This window comes from Phascolarctos cinereus, unplaced genomic scaffold, assembly GCF_003287225.1.
Source record: "Phascolarctos cinereus isolate Bilbo 61053 unplaced genomic scaffold, phaCin_HiC Scaffold_2;HRSCAF=192, whole genome shotgun sequence".
Classification (NCBI taxonomy): domain Eukaryota; kingdom Metazoa; phylum Chordata; class Mammalia; order Diprotodontia; family Phascolarctidae; genus Phascolarctos; species Phascolarctos cinereus.
In genome coordinates, this window is record NW_027555625.1 from 135,927,744 (window position 1) to 135,950,006 (window position 22,263).

The following is a 22,263-nucleotide window of genomic DNA, read 5'->3' on the forward strand; positions in this document are numbered from 1 at the left end:
GATCTTCTTGGACCACCTTTTGTACATTGAATAGACCCATTTCTTAGATCCAGTTTTATCTGCTTCTCAAGAACTTTAGGAAATCCAGCTTTAACAAGCCAAGTCTCATAAGCTTGCCTTCCATTTTGATGCTAAGATGCGCATTCAAATCTGCTTTGCTATAATGCGAATAATTTATTTCATATAACCTCTGCCTTGTAAAGTCCTCTCATGTTCCTCTATAGTATCTTCTGTTGATGTCTCTGAAAGTATAGTAATACCAACAAATTTTTCTAAGTCCATTCATTCAATAAAAGCTTATTGGGCCACTGCCTTAAAGTTCTCTACTAGGTTTTATCTCACTTGAATAACACAGTTCTCAATGCAATATGTAGGGGGCAGCTAGGTGGCGCAGTGGATGGAGTACCGGCCCTGGAGTTAGGAGGGCCAGAGTTCAGATGTGGCCTCAGACCAGACACTTGACACTAGCTGTGTGACACTTAACTCTAATTGGCTAAAACAAAACAAAAAAAATCAATGCAATATGTAACCCCAGTCTTGAACCAAACTAATTATAGATATTAGAGGTAATTGAATAGAGGCAGAACTTGCCCTTGTACCACTGGGTTAGTTGTCATTATGACTACTGTCCACTTAGGGCATGTATTTTAATTTTTATAGATGTGCCCTTTTCCATTACTAATTAGTTGTTCTCAGATATAAAGGACATTATTTAAAATACAAATTTTCTATACTTTTCTGGTCAAAATTTATCATATACTTTCTAGAATTTTCATGTGTTCTATTTTTGTCTGGAACCATCTCTGGTTTCCAGATCTATATTTTGCCACTGGACCCAGATGGCTCCAAAGGAGAAGTGAAGCTGGTGACTTTGCACAGCCCTCTCTCACTTAAATCCAGTTCACTTGTGTGTCATGACATCATCTTTCTGATGTCATGGTCCTCTTCGAGGGCAAAGGTCAAACAACAGCAGCAACAGTTTTGTACAGCTACCCTTTTCTCTTTATGTTACAAAAGAATATAGGCACATTGACTAGATTTTTTTTTTACTTTGCAAAGAAAAGGAAGTTATAAAGACTCTTTGTGGGATTGTGGATCCCCTAATATGAAGCAGACATGTTGTACATCTCAAACAAGATATTGATAATTCAAGTAAATTTTAAAATCTCTTTGTAGATATTATAGCCCTTCATCCACAGCTAGCTTCAGCTCTCTTAAACATAAAACCTTAGAAAGGAAAAATAAGTGAACTGTCTCCCTCCACCCTGTAATTGCTGTCTTAATGTTCTAAAATTGCCAGAAGGTTTCCCGAATATGTTTTCCTTACAGTAATTCAGTTAAATTAGTTAGTCTTTGTTTTTCCTTTTTTTTGTCTTATACTCTTTTAACATTAATGTTATTTAAATTGCAGTGATTTAATCTATCACAAACTTTTTTGAAAGGCTAGAAAAAATATTGCTCAGTAATAATACCAGTAGAAAAGAAGATTATCCTCTTCTTTGATGTTATCTTGGTGAATAAGAAGAGTAATATTCTCTCTAATATAAAAAAATATAAGAAGGAGGTCCAAATTTAAAAAAAAAAGTTTTTAGGGAAGCAAATAATCTAAAACCCTATAATATCAAGCATAGAACAGGCTAGTTCTGACCAAATGGTCTATGTGACTTTAGTCTTAGACATGTTACTTTCAAAAATCACAGATATTTTGGGATTAATTATCTGTTTTTAATCCTCCTTGGAATCCCAGCCTGAAAAGATATACTCTTGAGATTGCTGTAATCAATGATTAAATTGATGGCTTTATCTCACTTTTAAAACAGGAAACCAATGTGAAAGTGCCATTTTATACCTTTTTTTGTGAATGATACTAAAACATATCTGTACTAAAATCCTTCACTGAGGCCTCATCACAGTATAGAAATGACCTCAGGTACCCAAAGGGTATATGAGCAAAATACAGTCTCTGGCAGATCATACCAGATTGTAAAAATTTTGACAACAGGCAGGCAACAGATAATATATCTGTCATCAGACGATCCATTCTAGCTAAATTCTGAAAGGCTCATCACCATGGTGTTAGATTCAGGTTAATGACTTATAGTCATAAGGAGTGGAAAGGTTGCTCTCTGGGGGTGGTAAAAAGTATAGACAAGGGGCAGCTAGGTGGCGCAGTGGATAGAGCACCGGCCCTGAAGTCAAGAGGACCTGAGTTCCAATGCGGCCTCAAACCAAACACTTGACACTTAACTAGCTATGTGACCCTGGGCAAGTCACTTAACCCCAATTGCCTAAAAAAAAAAACACCCCAAAACAAACAAACAAAAAAAGTATGGACAAAAGAGAGAACTGATGAACTTCTAAAATCATAGATCCATAAAATGTGAAAAAAAAATCTGCCTGTGATAACCTAAAGAACATTATAAAGCCTAGAGAATAGCACTCTAAAAGATGAATTTTAAGAACTTAGCAAAAGTGAGAAGAAAATGAAATTAACCCAAGGCTCTTTTCTGTTTTCTAACTTCGGATTCTTACTGCCAGATAAGAAAAGAAAATTTTGGATCACCTGTGCTTTTCGTGTTACACTGAAAGTTGCCATAATTGATCTTTTTGCTTATCAAATGAAAAATACAGTTGTGTTTATTTTTTGTCATTGACCATATTAGATAGTTTCCTCTGAATCATATTTTTGTTTTGTCCACTCCTAGTTAAATCCATGTCGCACACACACCCCACCATCTCCATAGTTATTCTCATCCTACCCAAAAACTAGAAGCTAGCCAGATAAAGTGCTGTTCTTGCAAATTAGGGAGCTTCATTGCAGATGTTGATGTGTTTTGGGAAAGTGATATTATGTGCCTTTAATTCTTACTTTTTCATACTTCATTCATATTGTCTGAAGACTTTTCTCATGCAGAAAAAGCCTATCAAATAAAATGTTTGCTTTATTCTTAAACTGTACTTTCATACAACTAAGAAAAGTAGTGCTAAGTGAAATACAAAATAATATTTCCTTCTCAGGATTTGGATGTCTTCTACTTTTTTTTCCTCACTAACATAGAGTTGTTCCTCAGGAATATATAACACACATTGCTGCCTCCCAAATCGAAGTGATCCTCTGAGAAAGAGAAGCCTCATTTCTGTTATCAAAAACAGACTGTCCTTTCATGTGACCAGAAGTCTTAGAGTGGGCTGGTTTACATATTTTTTTATTATTATTTTTATGTCATTTGTTTTTAGCATGGAAGCAGAAAAGCATTGTTATATCCAGTCACATGGATAATTTGAGCTAGCCACAGTGTATAAAACTGCAGAAAACAAGACAGGATGAGGAGAACATAGAAGAAAGAAAAATGTACATTTCTGAAAAAAATGCATATCTTTTCCTTCTGTTCATGAGTTACTAAATCGTTCCTTCTCTTGGCTGCTGTGTTTGCTTCATACTAATATGTCCTCTCTGTCTCTTGGCATGGGTTTCTGCTCAAGGCTATTGTAAGTATGGCTTTCTATTTATTCCTGTTTATTAGATACTATTTCCTACTTAACTTTTTGAGTTAGAAATATATGAATATAGCATCACAGTAGATTACAGTGATGGTTGAAATTAAAGAATCTTTATGCGTAATGATTATTCATGTATGACTTAACCTTTCAGTTTATAATCTTTGCATTAGGTACTATTATTTTGAAGTGTTAGTGAGCATATGATCAAACCAAGTAAAGTCTGCTTTTGATCCGTGTTATCTTAGGTCCCTGACTACTTTAATTTTTTCCCCTCTCTTCCATTTTTAATTAATACGTCCAGTTAAAATAGATTTCTGAAACAAGTGTTCCATTCCATCAACATGTTTGAGCTGTTTGTCTCTGTCTTTATTTAGTATGTGCTTGTAGAATACAGATTTTATTAATAGGTTAGGTAGTATTAGGAAGACATGTTTTTTGAAAAATGCAAAGTTTTGAACTGATCAGGGTCGTCATTTATGCCACCAGTCTGCTTCTTTAGAATGGGAACAGTTTTGTAGTTTCCTTTTTGTTATAAGATAGTTATATAGGATATTTTGCTCTACTGGAAATTTAATATATTGGCTTTAGTACTTAAAGCAGATGTGAAAAATATCAAGTGAAAAGAATAAATGCCTTATTTGAAATATTCTATAACCATATAGATTTTAACTTTGGACTGGTATTTCAGATAATTGTTATTAAGAAGAAAAAGTGTGGGGCAGCTAGGTGGCGCAGTAGATAGAGCTCTGGCCTTGGAGTCAGGAGGACCAGAGGTCAAATCCAGCCTCAGACATTTGACATTTAACTAGCTGTGTGACCCTGGGCAAGTCACTTAATCCTGATTTCTTCACCAAAAAAAGAAGAAGAAGAAAAAAAAAGAAAATGTGAGAGTCAGAGCATCCTAATTTTCATTCTCTTCTTTGCCACAGATTAATGTGGTATTGGATAAGTCATTAAGACATTTTGCCTTAATAATATCTTTTCCTGTATATAGTAATTGAAATAAATTTTAAAAATTAAACACAACCCATTTGAAGAATATATTGAAGATATTCGGCTTCAAATAAAAGGATCTGTTAAAAAAAACTGAATTTACTGTTGCTAATTACATATAGTTGTTAATCTAGCTTTTTATTTTTGTTATGTTTATCCCGAATCCTGATATTTTGCTGCCATTGAAAACTTCCTTCAGACTTATTCTCAAAGATGCTTAAAGCAGCACTTGGAAATCTGAGTAATATCTCACCTCCTTTAGATTCATATTTAGCAGGAAAACAGTTTGAAAAACATTAACAGTTATACTATAAGACCAAATAATTTTTGAAGTTGTTTTATTAAAGTTTGAATTAGTTTAAACTTACAGTATGAAGTAATAGACTATTTTCTATTTTTAGTCAGTTCTTCTGAAAAAGAAACTTGAAGAACATTTGTAAGTATGAGAGTTCTGTCTTATTAATTGAAGTCTTTCTAAGTGCCTTATGTACCCACATTAGAAAACAATAGCTGGGGGGGGAGCGGGGGCAGACCAGCTGGGGAGTGGTAAGGAGACTTAGATTAGAATATGTTTTAAAATATTAGACCTGAAAGAGATCTAGAAGATCTCATCCCCATTTACAGATGTGGAAACTGCATATAGACTGAACTTCCAGTTTAGAGCACTGTCATTAACACCAGACTATCACTCTAAATGGTTTTATTTTTGATATCTAAAAAACAGAATTAGAAAATATTGCAACCATGTATTGTATCTCATTGGGAAAAAAATCCTTATGAATCTTTACAATTCTTTATATAAATTAGGAAATACTCATACAATAGCAAAAGTAATGTAAGGAGAATTTTTGTTGTGTTTGAAAAGTATAAATAATTCACCAGGAAAATATGCTTATGAAGGTTAGTAGTGTGATATACAGCAGCCAAAAAACGGTAGTGCTACCTTTACACTGAATTGATAAATATAGTGTCTAGTTCTAGGGTGCTGAGAGTCCTAATGTACTCTTCCTTAGTCAAATATCTCAGATGTTATGATAAGTTCTGGGCTCCACATTTTGGTTAAAACATGAATAAGCTGAAGAATGTCCAAAGAAGAGTTACCAGAATGGTTAAAGGGGCCCTAGGTTCATGTAGTATGAAAATTGTTTGAAGCCACTTAAAGAAAAGCCTTAGGGGAAACATGGTTGCTGACTTTGATTTGATTTGTGGAAAGCTACATAGTTTACTACGGTAATTCATTTTGCTTTTCCTAGTTGTATTTATTTCTATCGGTATTTTATATCAGTGTGCAATGTATGAAGATTTTGAAGTTTGATTTTTAAAAGGTTCTCTTTCCTGGGCAAGGAGAGGGGAATAGAAAAGATCCCAGAATGTTCTTTTAGAAGCAGCTAGATGGTACAGTGGATAGAGGGCTGGACTTGGAATCAGAAAGACCTGAGTTCAAACCTAGCCTCAGACACATACTAGCTGTGTGACCCTGGGCAAGTCACTTAACTTCATCTGCTTCAGTTTCCATATCTATAAAATGGGAATAATAAAAATACCTGCCTCCTTAGAGTGTCATGAGTTTAAAAGGAGATAATGTTCATAAAGTGCTTTCTAAACCTTAAAGTGCTATGTTGTTATTGTTGTTGGAATATTACAAAATAACTAGTATATAGGCCTGAAAGAAGTTCTGGCTTTTTTTATTCATTTCCATTTTTTAGAAATCTTATTTATTGGTAATATTTTAAATAAATCGTTTTGCTCAAAGCATGCCTTCTGCAATACAGCTTCCATTCCAGGAAGATGTTCACTTGAGGTAGAAAAAGGTAAAAAACAGTAACTTTTGACATATGCTGTTACAATATTTTATAACAACAGAGAGAAGCTGCATGAAGCTAATAATGAATTGCAGAAGAAACGAGCCATTATTGAAGATCTGGAACCAAGATATAACAACAGCTGTGAGTTTTTCATAATGAGCAGGGCTTTTAAAATATACATTTTTTTTAGAATCACAGAGATCTCTGATAGTTTTACCTTCAAATTGAATTGTCTTTTAAAAAAGGCATTAATCATACGGGTTTCTATATTAGTATGTTAATGAAGAGCTTGTGTTAAAGTGTTCTATTTCCCAGATGTATTCGTATTAGGAATTTTTAAGAACTGTGAACATGGAAAAGATTTTGCGTATTCAGCATAGTTTAGCCTTAGAATCTAGACATATAATAATAAACCAGGCCGTTCCCCAAACGTTTCCAAAGTTTTGAACATTTTTCGTTGCTGTGTAAAATGGGGGTGATAGAGCCAAAAGTGATTTTCTCATTATTTGTTTTTCTTTGTGCAGCAATAAAAATTGAAGAATTACAAGAAGCTTTGAGGAAGAAAGAAGAAGAAATGAAGCAAATGGAAGAACGATATAAGAAGTACTTGGAAAAGGCCAAAAGTGTAGGTGTTTTCATGTGTATCCACTTTGTGCTCCACTCACCCCCAGTTCTAATGGTGCATGTGATTACTCTCGTAACCACGGGATTTAGAGACTTCACTTACATCAGCCTTCCAGTAACTGTAAAAACATCAAGAATGGTGCAAACCCACCGTATTGTCCAGTGTTTGCAGCAGCCAGAGAAGCCGCTGAGCAGTGACCAAAAAAAAAAAAAGAAAAGAGCTGAGAAGACTCCAAGGCACTCTGAGAATACCTTTAGAGAAGCACGATATCCCCCCTTTGCACTCATCAGAAGGGAAGCATGCCATTCAGCTAGTGCCTAGCCAGCCTCCAAGGGCTTTAATAGAAAGGGTAGGGGAAGGAGATGAGTGAAGAGGGACAGGCAGCAAAAGTAATCTGGCGATCAGAAACAGATACTAAAAGCTATGAGAAGCAGCAGTGGCAAACAGCCAGTTAATTAGGAGAAAACTTGAGTATTTAGTCAGATATACAACTCTGAAGCTTTGCATCAGCTCTAGGGTGGCTCTGGACACTTGATAAAAACCCCTATATACCTCAGCAGCTTCAGAATACCACCTTGCCACACCAGCTTTAGTGTATTGTGACTTTTAATGAAAAGCCAGACTCTCACTTATGGTTGAACAGGACACTGCTGTGTTGATGAGTACTGCTTTAGAGATAGCATCGAGTTTGGTCCAGTAGTCTGAGAAGTGTTCTCTGGTTCCCCTCTCTCTCTGCCTTTTGCCCCTAGGATGTTAGTTCCTCAAAATCCTGTTGTTTCTTTTTTGTCTTCATCCCTTTGATATTGATCAAAGTGGCAATCTGATCCATAGTATTATAAAACACTAAGCTTGTATGTATTAATTCTTGAAATGTGTTTTCACATACCATCAGCAAACTTGATGCAAAGTCATTTGAAACTCATAAAAGGGGCGGAGCTGGTGTGTTAATGATGCAGGAACTAAAAATGTTTTTAATGCTGCTAAAAGTAAAAAGACTCTTAGAAGAGAACTGGCAGCACTGGAGTGGGAACAGAAAAGTGTGTAGTAGGAATCAACCATGAATTGGGTTTAGCAGGGCATCAAGAGGGAAACAGATTGGAATGCCAAGGCCTAGGCCTGAATGAAGTGCCTTAACATTGGAGTAGAGTAGCGAGAGGCAAGTGGAACCAAGGGTGCTAGACTAGGAACGTGATCAGGAATGGTGGGGGTTGAAGGTAATGATGGTGGAAGTTAAAAAACAATTCAATATTAGTGGTTATATGGGGAAGGTCAGATGAGATTGTGTTCAGAGGGGAGTTTCAACCTAAGCGTATGTACAATCATTCCCAATCGCTTCGTGTCCTGCTTAACTTGACGGGTTTTTTAATTTTTTTGGTGAGCTTTTTTGTTATTGTTTTTGGTTTTGCTTGTGATGGCTGATAGTCTTGTTCCACTTGGATATGTAATATATGTCACTGGAAGTTAAAATTTGTCAATTAAAACACATAATAGAAATGGTATATTTATGAATGTTAATCTTATGGCCACCTCCAGTAAATAATGGAAGTAGGTTGGAGATGAAATTCATAGAAGCTGAAAAGTTGTCCTCGTAGCACTTTATGCTGCTTTTATGTACTTGTAATTTGAGTCATTTATCTATATATGTATATTATTTCCCTCTGCTATAATTGCTTGAGGACAGTATCTATGTCTGTATCTTCATATCTCCCCTAGAACCTAGTGTCATACAGTGAGTATGTAGTAAGCCTTTAATAAATGCTTGTTGAATGAATTTATTGAATGTTTTGTTCAGGAGGTTGAGAAACTGTGAAGTTTGAGTTACTGTGAATCGTTATATTTATGTGCCATTCAAATGTCAGCTCCCATATTCAGATTTTAATGAATAATTGGTAGGTTTATTAAAACTGCTTTTTCATAGTACATGTAATTATTTCTCATAAGACTTAGCTACCTATGTTTTGCAATTCCTCACCTAGATATTTTCTACAACAACACTGTATTATAAACTTTCTATTATCATTTTTATAGGTTATTCGTACTTTAGATCCTAAGCAAATCAAGGAGCAGCTCCAGAAATACAGGCTTTGAAAAACCAACTACAAGAACGGGACCGGATGTTCCATTCATTAGAGGTAGTTTCTATACTCTTCAGTTAGTGTGTGTGTTTTGGGGCACTTCTTATTTAGGTGTCATAGAATCATGGGCTTTAAGAGCTAGAAGGAACCTTAGAGACCATCTGGTCCAAACCCCTAATTTTATAGACAAGAAACAGGCTATGTAGAGGTGAAGCAGTGTACCTGAAGGCACACACTAAGTGGGAGGGCTAGTTAGACTTAATCCCATGTTTCCCAATCCACTGTACTCTCTGCCACACTGCAATGTCCTTCCTATACAATTGCATCCTATGAATTTTGCGATGGTGTCAAACTCTTTAATACCTTTATTTTTTTTATTATTATTATTAGAAAGAATATGAGAAAACGAAGAGTCAAAGAGAGATGGAAGAAAAATTTATTGTTAGTGCCTGGTACAATATGGTAAGAAAAATAACGTTTCAAAAATAGATTTCCAGGTTCCAATAATTTATATAACATCTACTGCATTTACACTAGAAGTAATACTACCAACTGAATCTGAATGCAGTTGCTTTTTAGTAAGAAAACTCTGTCCTAACCCACACTAACAAAAGCTTGATGCTGACCTGGGGGCTAAGAAGCAAATCTGTGAATAAATGATAGGCTCTCATCCCATAAATAAAGTTTAAAAAGACTAGCTTATGTATGGTATTATAGTGGAGACCAAGGATAGGACTTGAGAGAAAGTAAATATCGTCAGTCTTGTACCCTATTTATTGAACCATGTTATAGTTAGGCTAGTTTTCTGTGTGAGATGGGGAGGAGAAGACTCTGAAATATGTTCTGATTTCTGCTTCACTGATCCACTTTGTAGCAACGGCACTCACATTTAAGGTTATACTGGTAGTAGCAGAGCTATAAAATCAGCCCCTGATCCAAAGTTGGTGCATTGTTATGGTCTGGGAAGTTTTTCAGTTTCAAATCATTGGATGAAGATTCTTCTGGGAGAAGTACTTTAAATTGGCCTCCACTGATATAAACCGTTTAAATCCACTTTGGAACAAAGTGCTAACCTGTAATTCTGGATACCAGAATTTATATAACCAATAATTTATATAACGTCTACCACATTTACACTAGAAGTAATACTACCAACTTTTCTTTTGTGACTGGTTAGAGAATTTGGAGGCTACTGGGCCTCTCTTCCTTGATTCTACCATTTCCTCCTAGTTTCTTTTCTTTTCTGCTTTCCCTTACACCTAACAACCATGCCTCCACCAATAGCCATTTATTCTTCCCTTTTCCTGTCAGTGATCCAGTTAATGGCCATCATACTGATGCCCTCTTATCCTCTGATAAGGAGTAATGAATTCAGCCCATCAGAAAATAACTTCCTAAAGGAATTTCTTCTCCAAAAGAGAAAAGGAACAGGGCTTGCAAGAGAAGAGGAAAACAGTTTTCAGCTTGGTGTCTTTGTGAACCCTTTCCATTCTTCTTGTGCTTATCAATTATTTCTTCTCTATTAGCTCTCTCTCCCTTTCCTTTCTTCCTGTTTTTAGTTTTTTATAGTCTGAAAGTAGCCAGTGGCCTACATTTGTCAGAATATGCCTGTCTGTGATATAGATGTGGTATTTATTGAACCAAGAGATTTAACCAAATGTTCTTTCAGGAACTAACCTGTGATTCTAGAGTTAGCATCTTTAAAACCCACTCCCTCCATTCTTGCAGTTTTCATTGATACACATTTTCTCTTAGGAGATTCAAGTAGAAAATCTTTGTGGAATTATAATTCAGTCTTCGCCACACATTCCCAAAAGAAATCTCATTCCATTTATTGTTGTTTGTTTATCCAGAGAAAACAGAACATATTTTAAATTAGCAGGTCTCTCCTGTGGTTGTTTTCACATTATTGAAGTTGCCATTTGCTTTCTTCCTATTTCCACTTGTTTATTTCTTTACTTTTCCTAACTTGTTTTTCCCTATCTCCTACTTAGTTGTATCCAACCTTGACAGGATAAAGGAACATCAGCTATTATCACTGCCATTTACTTTCTTTCCTGATCTGCTCATAGACTTCTGCCATTGGTGTTTTTTTCTCTGAACTCAGAAGTTTCCTTTGAGATTGCTTCCCTTTGGTTGTGTTATGGGTTCAGCAGTTTGACTCCCCATGAACTGAATATTGTCATGATGATACGAACCCTTCTTCCTTCCAAACTAGTCTAGCCCTCTTGTCACTTCTTAAAGAAATACTTTTAACTTCTCAGTTGGACCCTCTGGTATTGGGCTCTCAGGAACTTTCTTAATTTGTTTCAAAACACAAGCGTGCCAGAAGCGAACAGCAACAACATGGCGGTATGTATGGTCCCGTATGTGTTCTCCCAGCTTCTAAAATATAAGCAATTGTGTTTTCTTTTCTCATGATTTATAGACAATTGGAGCAAATCAGCTGCTACGAATTGATTACTCTTTGTTTTTCTTACAAAATCGATATAAGCCTAATTCTGAGGTGATTACATGATTGAATATGGATAAATTATATTCTAATATATATTTCTGCCTTTATAATCTATTGCTTGTTCCTGGCAGACTATAAAATTAAGCACTTTTTTCCAAAAGGAGGGTTTGCACCTAATTGTTGAGCTAAGACATCTGTTTCTGCATTTTGAAATTTTAACTTTTAATGTCAAACATTTAGTATTTTTGATTTCTAATAATAAGGCAAAGAAGCAGATTTGCATGAGGGACTTTAATGCTACTGTGCTCCATTAATTTTCATTAACATCTTTCAATTTTCTAGGGAATGACACTGCATAAAAAGGCAGCTGAAGATAGACTCGCTAGTACAGGTTCAGGGCAGTCGTTCCTGGCCAGGCAAAGGCAGGCAACAAGCGCAAGAAGGTCTTACCCTGGCCACGTCCAGCCAGCCACAGCAAGGTAGAGAAGCCTGGTGATTGTGGCCATTGGAAAAGTAACCGACCTCCCTTCACAGCAGACTTCTGTTGCACGTGACAACATTTCAGGAAATTAGCCAGCTTATTTTCTGTCTTTGTACTGTGTTGATATTTAATTATTCTGCATTTCAGACATTTTTTTCTATATCTGTAATGAGTTAGTTTCTTCTGTTATTTCTTTTGGAGTCTTTTTTTTCTTCTTTTTAACGTGCCAAAATTTTTGAGATATCCAATAAAGAATGTTGTATGACATTCTCTTTACTTGTATAAAAATGTCACCACTTGCCCAATGATGTAGGCTTTGTAATTATACTAAATTTCCTGTCAATAATTAACATAAAATTTATATTTTTCATTCTTCCTATATGTTACCATGCTTTATAAGAATGTCTTTGTTTAAAGGGAAATAATCTTTTTATGATATATTAATCTGTTTTAAATTGTTTTCTGAAAGTTCCTCAAATAACAGGTATGCTTTACTGCATAAGATGATTAAGAAATGTACTTTTTGCAAAGACTTGAATATATAAGCAGAGGTGCTAAAAATTCAAATCTTATTGGAAGCACCTGATTGAACTCTTCTTCAGAGAAAAATGAATTTTTCCTTTGCTTTGCAGAATTTCTTGTTCTCTTACATTAAGCATTAATAGAAAAACAAAATACCTTTGACAACTGCCCAAATTTTTTTTCATTTTTAACACTTTCATTTGTTTCCTGGTGTATTGTTTACTGACAGAAGTGAATGCTTTATTAGAAGCAAAATCAAGAAATATGTTTTTATGCTTATTGCATCATGAGTTTAAATGAAGGCTTTTATTTAACTCTTAATTGTAGAGTATTGCAGTAACAGGTTCAAGCTCTAGCTATTTGGCTATTGTTAATGTTGATGGTTTCACCTATCCTCACCAACTAAAAGGTTATTTTAATGTATTTACAAATAATCTTCTTTTTAAGCATTTTCATTGTTGAAGTTTCCCATATTTGTTTTACTGTTTTCCTGATCATTTATTACTTAACCTTTTATTTAGCACCTTAAGACAGGTGACTGACTTCCTGTGTTTATATTCCGCTTTGGTTTCATCATTGTAAAGTCTTGTATAATTTGTGCATATAAAGTGACAACTCAGTTTTTTCAGGCTAAGCATTTTTCTTAATACCATCTGAGTCTACTAGTCTGGGGGTTTATTATATAATATCTTCCTTTTATGGTTTGCCTCAAAGTGCTTACATTCATGACAAACAGATTGTAAGTCATAATTACCTACATAAGGAATGATTGTAAATTAAGTGTTGACTGGAAAGCACTTTGAATAAGTGTATGCGGTGCTATATAAATGCTAAATGTCATTCATTTGGAAATTGTATGCCTTCAGTCTGGTCTTCCACGTTGAATTGTTTAAGTTCAGTACCTTAATTGTGTAATTTCCTTATCCCCATTTTTTTCTTGTAGGATGGCCCACTTTTAAAGAGCACAATTTATATAAAATTGGGATGATTTTTAAATGAGTCTCCTAATATAATAACTTCTTTTAAAAGAGGCTATTCCTTATTCATGAATTGGCCATGTTTGGTGCCTGAATTTGGTTAAATATATTAAATTTGAATAAGTATCTTTGTGCCCAGTTTACATAGAGATAGAAACATTATTTCAGCAAACATTTATTAAGCACTTATGTGCAACAATTTATGCTTATTTTGAATTTAATATAAAATAATAAATTTGAGCTTCCAAACACAATCCCCCTATGTGAACTAATTAACAAAGTTTGAAAAATACTTTTATAATTTTATTGTCAAGATTGAAATTTAATTTGGATTTTCAAAAACTGTATTCAGAATTTTTATTTCAGTAGTTTACTTTTTTGATATACAGTACACTTGCAAATATTAAACAGCAAAAAAAAGAATCTTTTTGAACTCCAGAGGAAAGGAACAATTAGGTATTAAAATGTATACAAAAATGACTCAAAAGAAGCCCTGATTTTGTTATTGGTCTTATAACATTTGCCCTGTAAGCTTAAAAGTAAAGTTGTATTCTGTAGTATGAAAATTATTGACAGCGCTAATCACACCTTTTCTGCCAGCTGTCACCTGAGCATCTAAATTTGCAATTAGATCACATCAGCATGAAAACAGAGGTTATGAGAGTAGCCATGCAGTACCATAATGTGCACTGAGGAATTCCTGGAGGTCCATTGATTCAGGCTGCTTAAATTAAAATGCATGATATTTTTATGGGAGTAGGATTTGACAGGGATTTTTTTTTTGGTTGCATCTTACTCCTGTATCTTAACACAGAATTGGAAACTGAAACTGCTTTTGCTTAGCAAGTCTAGTTAACAAAAGTAAAAGGAAAGGAGGATCCTGTGAGTTATTTAATGAAATTATGAGTAGTTTCGAATAGCAGGGTAAGGTTTTAATTGTAGTTTGCTGTTATTTTTATGCAACTGCTGTCAGCCCCAGGGATACATTTCTAAATTGGGTTAAGAAGATGCCAAACTTTATAGCAGGAGGATTTGTTTCTAATGTTTCCTTGGCATCTTTTGCATGCTGTTGTCTTTGTGTTTACATTTGTAATGCTGGCCTTCTTTTGAATTGTTTCCATTTAGAATGTTGTGTCTTGATACACAGAAGAAATTGTAAAAATTCTATTTTTTCATAACCTTTATAAGAAACAGGATCTAAATATGTTATATAGTATGTGTGACTGAAGGCCAAGAGTAACATTTTTAACTTTTCACTCTCAACTTTCTTGTTCCTAACCCCGAGTGTGGTGAGAATCTTTGTACATCTCCTCCTCTATAAAATAATGGCTAATAATAACATCTCAGGATTGTGATGTTTAGTTAGTGAAGTACAAGGAATTTTGAAGAAGTTAATAACTGTATACACTTATAAATACTATTACATGTGACTTTTTTTCCATGTTTCAGAAACTTCTTATGTACATTGTCTACCTGAAGTTATAATTTGTTTCTGTGGAACTGATTATGGTATGAATAAAAACACAGTATTATTCTATGTGGTTGGGGTGAGCTATTAGTATAAGTATGTGGAATTGATAAGAATAGGTGTCTTTTTATGCAAAGGACTGTTTTCATTCTGAGGAGAAGAATAAGATGAAAAATAACAAAAGGTGAAAGCATAGCATCTGAATGGCATTGAAGTATCACAGTGTAGACTGTCCCCTAGAGGATTTTATCCTTGCTATCAAATTACCCAGGTTTCTAGATTAGAAATGATCTAGAACTCAATAACATCTGCTCACACCCTCCACTTCAGAAATGGATTATTTCTTATTTCCCTAGGGCCTAAGATACTGATTGATATTCTTTCTTAATTAATTTTTATTTCATTTGAGGGTAAGACATGTTCTACTGATGAATTACTACATTAATTTTTAAAATAGCTTTTTGGCTAAATCTCAGTAATCTATTAAGATTAGGTGTCACCTTGAAAAGCTATTGATGTACAGAAGGTACTTACACATTTAACCCTTCCAAGACAACTCATTAGTCAAAAGTCAGAAAGAAAAACTGGATCTGGAGTCAGGGGTCCTGGATTCAAATCCTGCCTCTGTTGCTTAATAGCTGTGTGGATCCCATACTTATATATCACTATATCCTGGGCCTTAGTTCTTTCATCAGTTCTAAAGTCTCTTCCAGTCCTAAATTTATGATCCTGTTACCTAGATAATAATGCCATTCTTACCATCTATTAATCTTTAGAATGTGAAACCTACTCTGGAACAGAAATCTTATTTTACAAATATACAGATCCTAGGCCTTAGGAACATAAAAAGTCTTTTCCTCCCTCTCACATTCAATTGCTATGTTTGAAATTTATCTGAAACTGAGTCAAAAACCAGCTACTAGAAATGAATGAACTAGTTTTACAGCTGGGTAGAGAATATATTTATTATAAAACTGTGAGAAAGATACCAGATATTCCAGGCTTTGGGACACATTATAAGGGGATCTTTCTTTAGAGACTGCCATCATAAAAGATGGCACAGTATACTTGTTAAAAGTAAAGAGAGCTTGACATAAATTTAAGAGACTGTATTAAACTAAAGGAAAAATGAGAAAGCAAAACCCTTAGCATACTTTTTGTGTACTTTCTGTGTTTTTCTTCATGAAAACATTAGCAAGCCAATTTTAAGTTGAGAGGAGAAACAGAATTTACCTTAGGAGAATATGACATTTCTGGGCTTTCCATCCAATCAAAATAATCTGATTTCTTGCTCAGTCTCTTCAGCTTACCAAAATGGCAGCTTACTTCATGTTGGTTCCTCTTCCTTTTATTATATATATAAAATTGGGCTTTGAGAGTCATTCTTTGTAATGATAGTGATTAGACGATTTTACATTATGTTTGGAGGAAAATATTCTAAATGTGATTCTAAGTTTTGACTTTCTGTAAAGCATTTAAACAATAGTGTACATTATTTTTATTGAAAATTTTCATCCAATATCAATGGCGAAATATTCTGTTGAAGAGGAAAAAAAATCCTTAGCCTCTTATGTTTTGTAACGAATTGGTTTTTGAACTTTCCCAATACCGCAAAAAAGATAAAAATTAAATACTATGTTAAGACAGAATAAAAGTGACCTTTTTGGGGAGGCAAACTGTTAGTATGGTACAAGTATGATAGCTTCAGGTTGTTGTTTTTTCTAATGGCTGCATGTGTCCTGGGAAATTATATAATCATTATTGATCCCTCTTTTCCCACTCCTAAAACTGTTTGTTCATCCAGTGTTCATGCAGTGTTACCTTTGTGGATATGAATACTTGTAAAATTGTTGCATGACACTGTCTTAAAATAGAGAACTACATGGTTTTCTTGTGTTACAAGAAGATAAATTAAAAGTATCATTCGCTTCTCCAAGAAGCGAAGGCCAAGCAGGACTTGGCAGTTGTATGAATTTTGGAAATGATGAGAGCCAGAAATCCTACCTAACAACACTAGTCAAGTGTAATTTGAGGCCACTTTTCTATATCTATAACTGGGAGAACATGATATCAGGGACAAAATGTAGGAGAGAGCAACTTATTTGGATAAAAAATAAGTAATGTCCAATAACGAGAAAGAATGAGATTTATGCAAATTATGCTTAGACACATTCCTAAAGGTAACAGTTCAGTAAAAACTTGTGCTTTTATTGCACGTGGGAATTAGCTCTGTTAACATTTTCATGTGCTGTTCCTATCATTATTATTACTTAGAGAAACAAATATTTAACCTTGTTAATAAACCTTTAGACATAAGCACTGTTTATGAATTTTCAAATTGTTCATTTTTATTATGGATACTGGCCAAAGAGATTATGTATGCATTAATCATGTCTTTTGGTGAGCAATTTGAAGGCATGTTCTCTATAATTATTTGGATTGATAATACTCTTCTAAAATAATTTCTAAGGCTCTCCTTAGTTTATTACAGTCTGTAGTATGGTGAGAATGATTTGATGATTGAAAATCATGACCAGATTGGTTCTCAAGTTTCCTGTTCCTGCCACTTCCTTCTTCCAGTTTTCAAAAGGACTTCCAGATAACTATAGGTTTCCACAGGGCAACAACTTTAGGAGCACCTTAAAAGTAAATACAGTCATTTAGTTTGTCTGTTCTGTCATTTCCAAACCCTACCCCAGCACTGCTCTAGGTGTTAGAGTTCTGAGAATTAAAATGAGTCAGCTTAATAATATTGGAAAACCTCTAGCCTGTCTACCTATTTAGGAGAAGAATAAAACTAGTCAGGTAATAGTCCCATGGTGAGAAGAATGTTGTCTATCACAGCAGTGGAAGAGGAGAGGAAATAAAAGGATAGGCAAATGGAGTGATTTTTTAAAAATATATAAACGCACACATGCATATCCTGTTTCTTTAGATCAGGAGTGGTCTTTCTGAGCTCTAAAAACTGGTGATGACAGTTGATGACTTAAAATTAGGAGGAGGTGCTAATATAGAAATGCAAAGGGTGCGTTGGGAGGAATAGTCTTTATAGTATATTTGTCATGTGCTGTGACGCATTGTATATACACTCTCAACATGTAATTTATATAGGCACTCATAATAGTACAAGTTAGTGTGTCTTTAATGTTTTACCTACTGCTACTAATAATCATTTATGTATTATTTATACTTTTCTTCAACACTCAATGCACTTTACAAATACATTATTAATTCCCCCTGTATTTCATGCCATGTATTTCTCCCCATGTATTCTTTCTGTCTTTTCCATGAGAATGATCTAGAAGGATGGCCCAAAATAGATGGGCATTTTACCTATTCCTAAATTGCTGAAATTCTAAGCCTAGAACCAAAACATCTTTCTTTTCAGCCCAGTTAGACATAATGGCAATTAGCTGGCTTTTTTATAGAGCACATTAATTTAGCAAAAGTGTTAGATTAAGTCTTTTTTAAACTTTGGGCCTAGTAGCCATGTGTTTTTCTGATGCTATAATCATATAGCTCAGTCATCCACTTGTTTGCCTGCTTTGAATAGTTGGATGATCAAGCTTTGCATTTGCCGATCTGTATCAAGTTAACTTTGAGAGGAATCCTTCTTGAAACAGGAATCTTGCAGAGTAAAAGAAATTATTGTTTGAACCTTAGAATTATCTTTTATGCCCCCTGGAATTTAAGATATATTCCTTTAAACTTCCACCTTCCAAAAACACAACAATTTATAAGGGTCTCTTTTCTTCCTAAATTCATAGTTTTTTCTCCACCAAGGAAAAGTACTTACCAAGAGTCAAACTCGGTATCCATGGAGTTGATGATTTTAGAACTTTCTTCATAGACTTCTAACACAAGGAGGTTTTCTTAACTTCTCTGTGTCTTCCTCACAAAATGAAAAGAGCTTACTTTGCCCCGAATAGACTTCTGTGTCATCACAAATACCCAAACATAAGAGGGGAAACAAAGTTTGAGGAGCTATGGTCTTTTTAGGGTATTCTCATCCTGGAATCCTCAAAGTATGTGCTATTGATGGTGAACCTGGCAATCATGTTAATGTTTTCTTTGCCAAAGTTTTTAACTCAGTCTCTTATAGGAATTTTGTGTCACCAGTTCTGTCCTCCCACCCCCCTCTTCATCACCTCTCCAGTTATATTAGGAATCAATGAGAAGGTAAAAGTCACATAATTAAATCACTGGAATGTATCTGCTCCATAGGGCATTGCTCTTTCTAGTAACTGCCAAAGAGTAAGTCAGTTTACCAATGAGGGTAATAGACAACACTTTCTTGGGCTTAATTTTTTCTTAGAGATGTGAGTACTATCTGTTCTGTTTATCTGCAGTATTGTTTCTTCTACTGTGGTACTTAAATGAGTCTGATCAGTAGAAGAGAGGAAGATAGTGGGGCAGAAGAAGTCTACACTTCTTTTCCTTCAACAGTAGTGCTGTTTTATAATTCTAAAATGGAAAACCAATTATTAGCCCCCCTTCAGAAAAGGAATTCAGACTATTTTGGTATCAACATCACTGAGCACAAATCTAGGAATTGCTCAGATGTTTCAGTGAATGAACAAAAAATATTTATATATATACATATATATATATATATATATGTATATATATATATATATGTATATATATAAATATATATATGTGTGTGTGTATATATATATATACATATATATATATATACACATATAAACCTCATTGGGAACAAATAGTGTTTTTGGTTCAAATCCCTTCTCTGTGTAGTTTTTTAATGTAGCATATTGTTGAAATAGCACGCAATTGTACTCCATTTTTGGTGTTCAGAAAAGTACTAGAAAAAGTCTTATCCCAGAAGGAATGAGAGGCAATCAACTTATGGCCATTTAGGGTATTTTGTACCATAGTTTAAAAAAATTGCTTTGTCTGTCATTCCTGAACTTCATATCTAGCCCTTTAAATCACAAGAAGAAGCTAGCACCTTTTAAACTTATTTTTAATATGATTTGGATTTTTTTAATCATGTGGCTTGTTCTGAAAGTTAATGTTTTCTTAGCACTTTATTTCTCAGTGAAGTAGAGCTTTATCCATTACATAAATATTGTGAGCTGTTTTCATTTTTAATAATGGTTAAATGTTATTTTTTTATTTCTGGGATATGAGTATGTAATTGTAATATGATTTATTCACCAAGTACTTAGTCTGTTTTGAAGTTTGTCTTTAAAACATCATATAATGCTTTCTTTCTATAATGCATTACAGCATAATGAAACTTGCCACCTTTTTTCATTTTTTCTGCTTCAACTGATTTAGTGCCCCTTCAGTTATCTCCAGTCTCCAAGTTGTCAGATGCCCCTCACCCCCAAAATGTAGTGAGATCTAAGCAAACTCTTAATGTTTTTATTCGTAGTTTTTATCTTTGTGATCTAACTTGAATTATTAGCATTAAGTATATCATTGACTTTTATGTATGAAGCAAATAGTAATTCAGTCATTGGTATAATACATCTTTTAATGTTTTTGAAATAACATGGATCCTGTTACCTGAAGCACTTGTATATTCATAAAGATTTATTCTGGTCTGTTGTTAAAGATGTTTGGTGAAATTATGTAGATTACTAATGATTTTTTCCATTAATTAGTTGCTGTTACCGCAAACCGTCCTATTTAGTTGTCTTCGTGTTTATCTATTTCTTTTTAAAGTAAACAAATTAGATAAACAACAGTTTTTCCATATAAATCAAATCAGAACAGATTATCATAAAAATCTTACAACTGAATATTGGTAAATAGAGTACTTAGTAGTCATTCTTTTCTTTGGTAATCCAATTCAATGTCATTCTTGTTTTACTGAAAAAATTTATTTTTGGTTAAGGAAAATTTTCAGTTTGCTTAAAAGAAATAAGTAATTGAGCATAAATACAAAAAAAATTACTACATATGCACAATTTTTTGGGTCCTTTGTGCTTTGATTATTATAGTGGTATGTTTACCTTAAATCTTCTTTATTTAATGTTTAAATGCACTAAAATATTCCAGTTTCTGTTAAGATGTCACATTTGCCACTACAAAAGCACCACAATTCTTTGTACTATCAGGGGAGATTAATTTTCAAAACTGTCTTTTAGTATTTTTAATATTTCAGCATCTACCAGATGTTTGCACCACTTAAGATTTTTATTTTGGACGTGTAATATTAAAATTCAAACGTGAACTAATAATTTGCCTTAATCTACTTTTGCCTTTGGGTTGGGGGGGAGGGGAGATAATGAATAGTTTAAAAAAAAACTGAGTTAGAAAAAGGCTTTTTTTTCTTCTTTTTTTGCCATTTAGTGCTTAAAGCTTTTCAGATGATCTGAAAAATGACAGTACATTAGATTTGGAATTGTATTTTACTTACAATTCCAGTTCTGGTATAGCCTTATATTTGTGTCTTAAATATTGTAGAATCTTCTGTGGATTGTTGTATTTTGTAATCTGACAGTTTATACCCACCTTGCATTTTGCCACTTTCTAAATGGAAGTTGCTGGATATATTGTTCTCTTTTCCTACTGGAAATCAAACTTATGATGCTAGGGTTTCATTTATGATTGAAAGTGATGGGTGTCATGATATAGGGCTCGTCTTGATTATGGAGTTATCTATATGTAATTGAGTCTAAGCATTTTTCCAACATGCTAATTTATTGTGTGCTGAGTATGGTTGAATTTGCCACTTTTATTTTCTGAGCAGGAACTTGTTTGAAAGTCTTCAGTCAAAACTTGACTAATGTACCACCACTCCCCTTGCCCCAAAACTGTCCAGAAATCTATCAGAAAATGGATTTGTAATATGTTGAAATATTGTGTTGCTTTTTGTTTTCATTTTAGTCTTATAACTGCCAAATTGTTATGGTATTATTAAGGATATGTGTGTTTATATATATGCATATAAAATATATGTATATGTATATGAAAATTAAAACGAGATTTGGTCAAACTATATTTTCCCATTGAATACATTAATGTTTTCAGGGCTGCAAAAAGTGTACAGTTGTGAAACAAGTTGTAAATAAAGACTTGTATAAAATTTCAACTTGGATCTTTTGTGCGTATGTGGTTAAATTCTTAAGATGCAAGATGATTTTTAAAGCTGTTTTTCATTTAGTAAGCATCCATTTCATATAGTTTATATTTATTTACACAGTGCTTTAAGGTTTACAAAACACTTCCCAAAACCCTTTTTATTAAGCAAGAGGATGTAGTTCAAGTGCTCTCATTTTATAGAATAAAAAACTTAAACCCAGAGAGAGGAAGTCACGTAGTAAATGTTCTAAACTGGGACTTAAACCAATGTCTTCTCCAAGTTCAGTGTTCTTTTCATTACACCA

The 22,263-nt window shown here is 33.9% G+C and overlaps 1 protein-coding gene across 1 annotated transcript in view; it reads left to right on the forward strand.

Annotated features, from left to right (window-relative positions):
• The window catches only part of HOOK3 (hook microtubule tethering protein 3), a 106,923-nt gene extending 84,955 nt beyond the window's left edge, over nucleotides 1-21,968 (forward strand). The window contains 7 exon segments of the mRNA XM_020969613.2: nucleotides 4,896-4,930; nucleotides 6,358-6,440; nucleotides 6,824-6,924; nucleotides 8,953-8,974; nucleotides 8,977-9,056; nucleotides 9,390-9,461; nucleotides 11,797-21,968. Of these exon segments, the coding sequence (XP_020825272.1) occupies nucleotides 4,896-4,930; nucleotides 6,358-6,440; nucleotides 6,824-6,924; nucleotides 8,953-8,974; nucleotides 8,977-9,056; nucleotides 9,390-9,461; nucleotides 11,797-11,937 (534 nt within the window). The 3' untranslated portion in view covers nucleotides 11,938-21,968.
• Nucleotides 21,969-22,263: the final 295 nt, after the last annotated feature.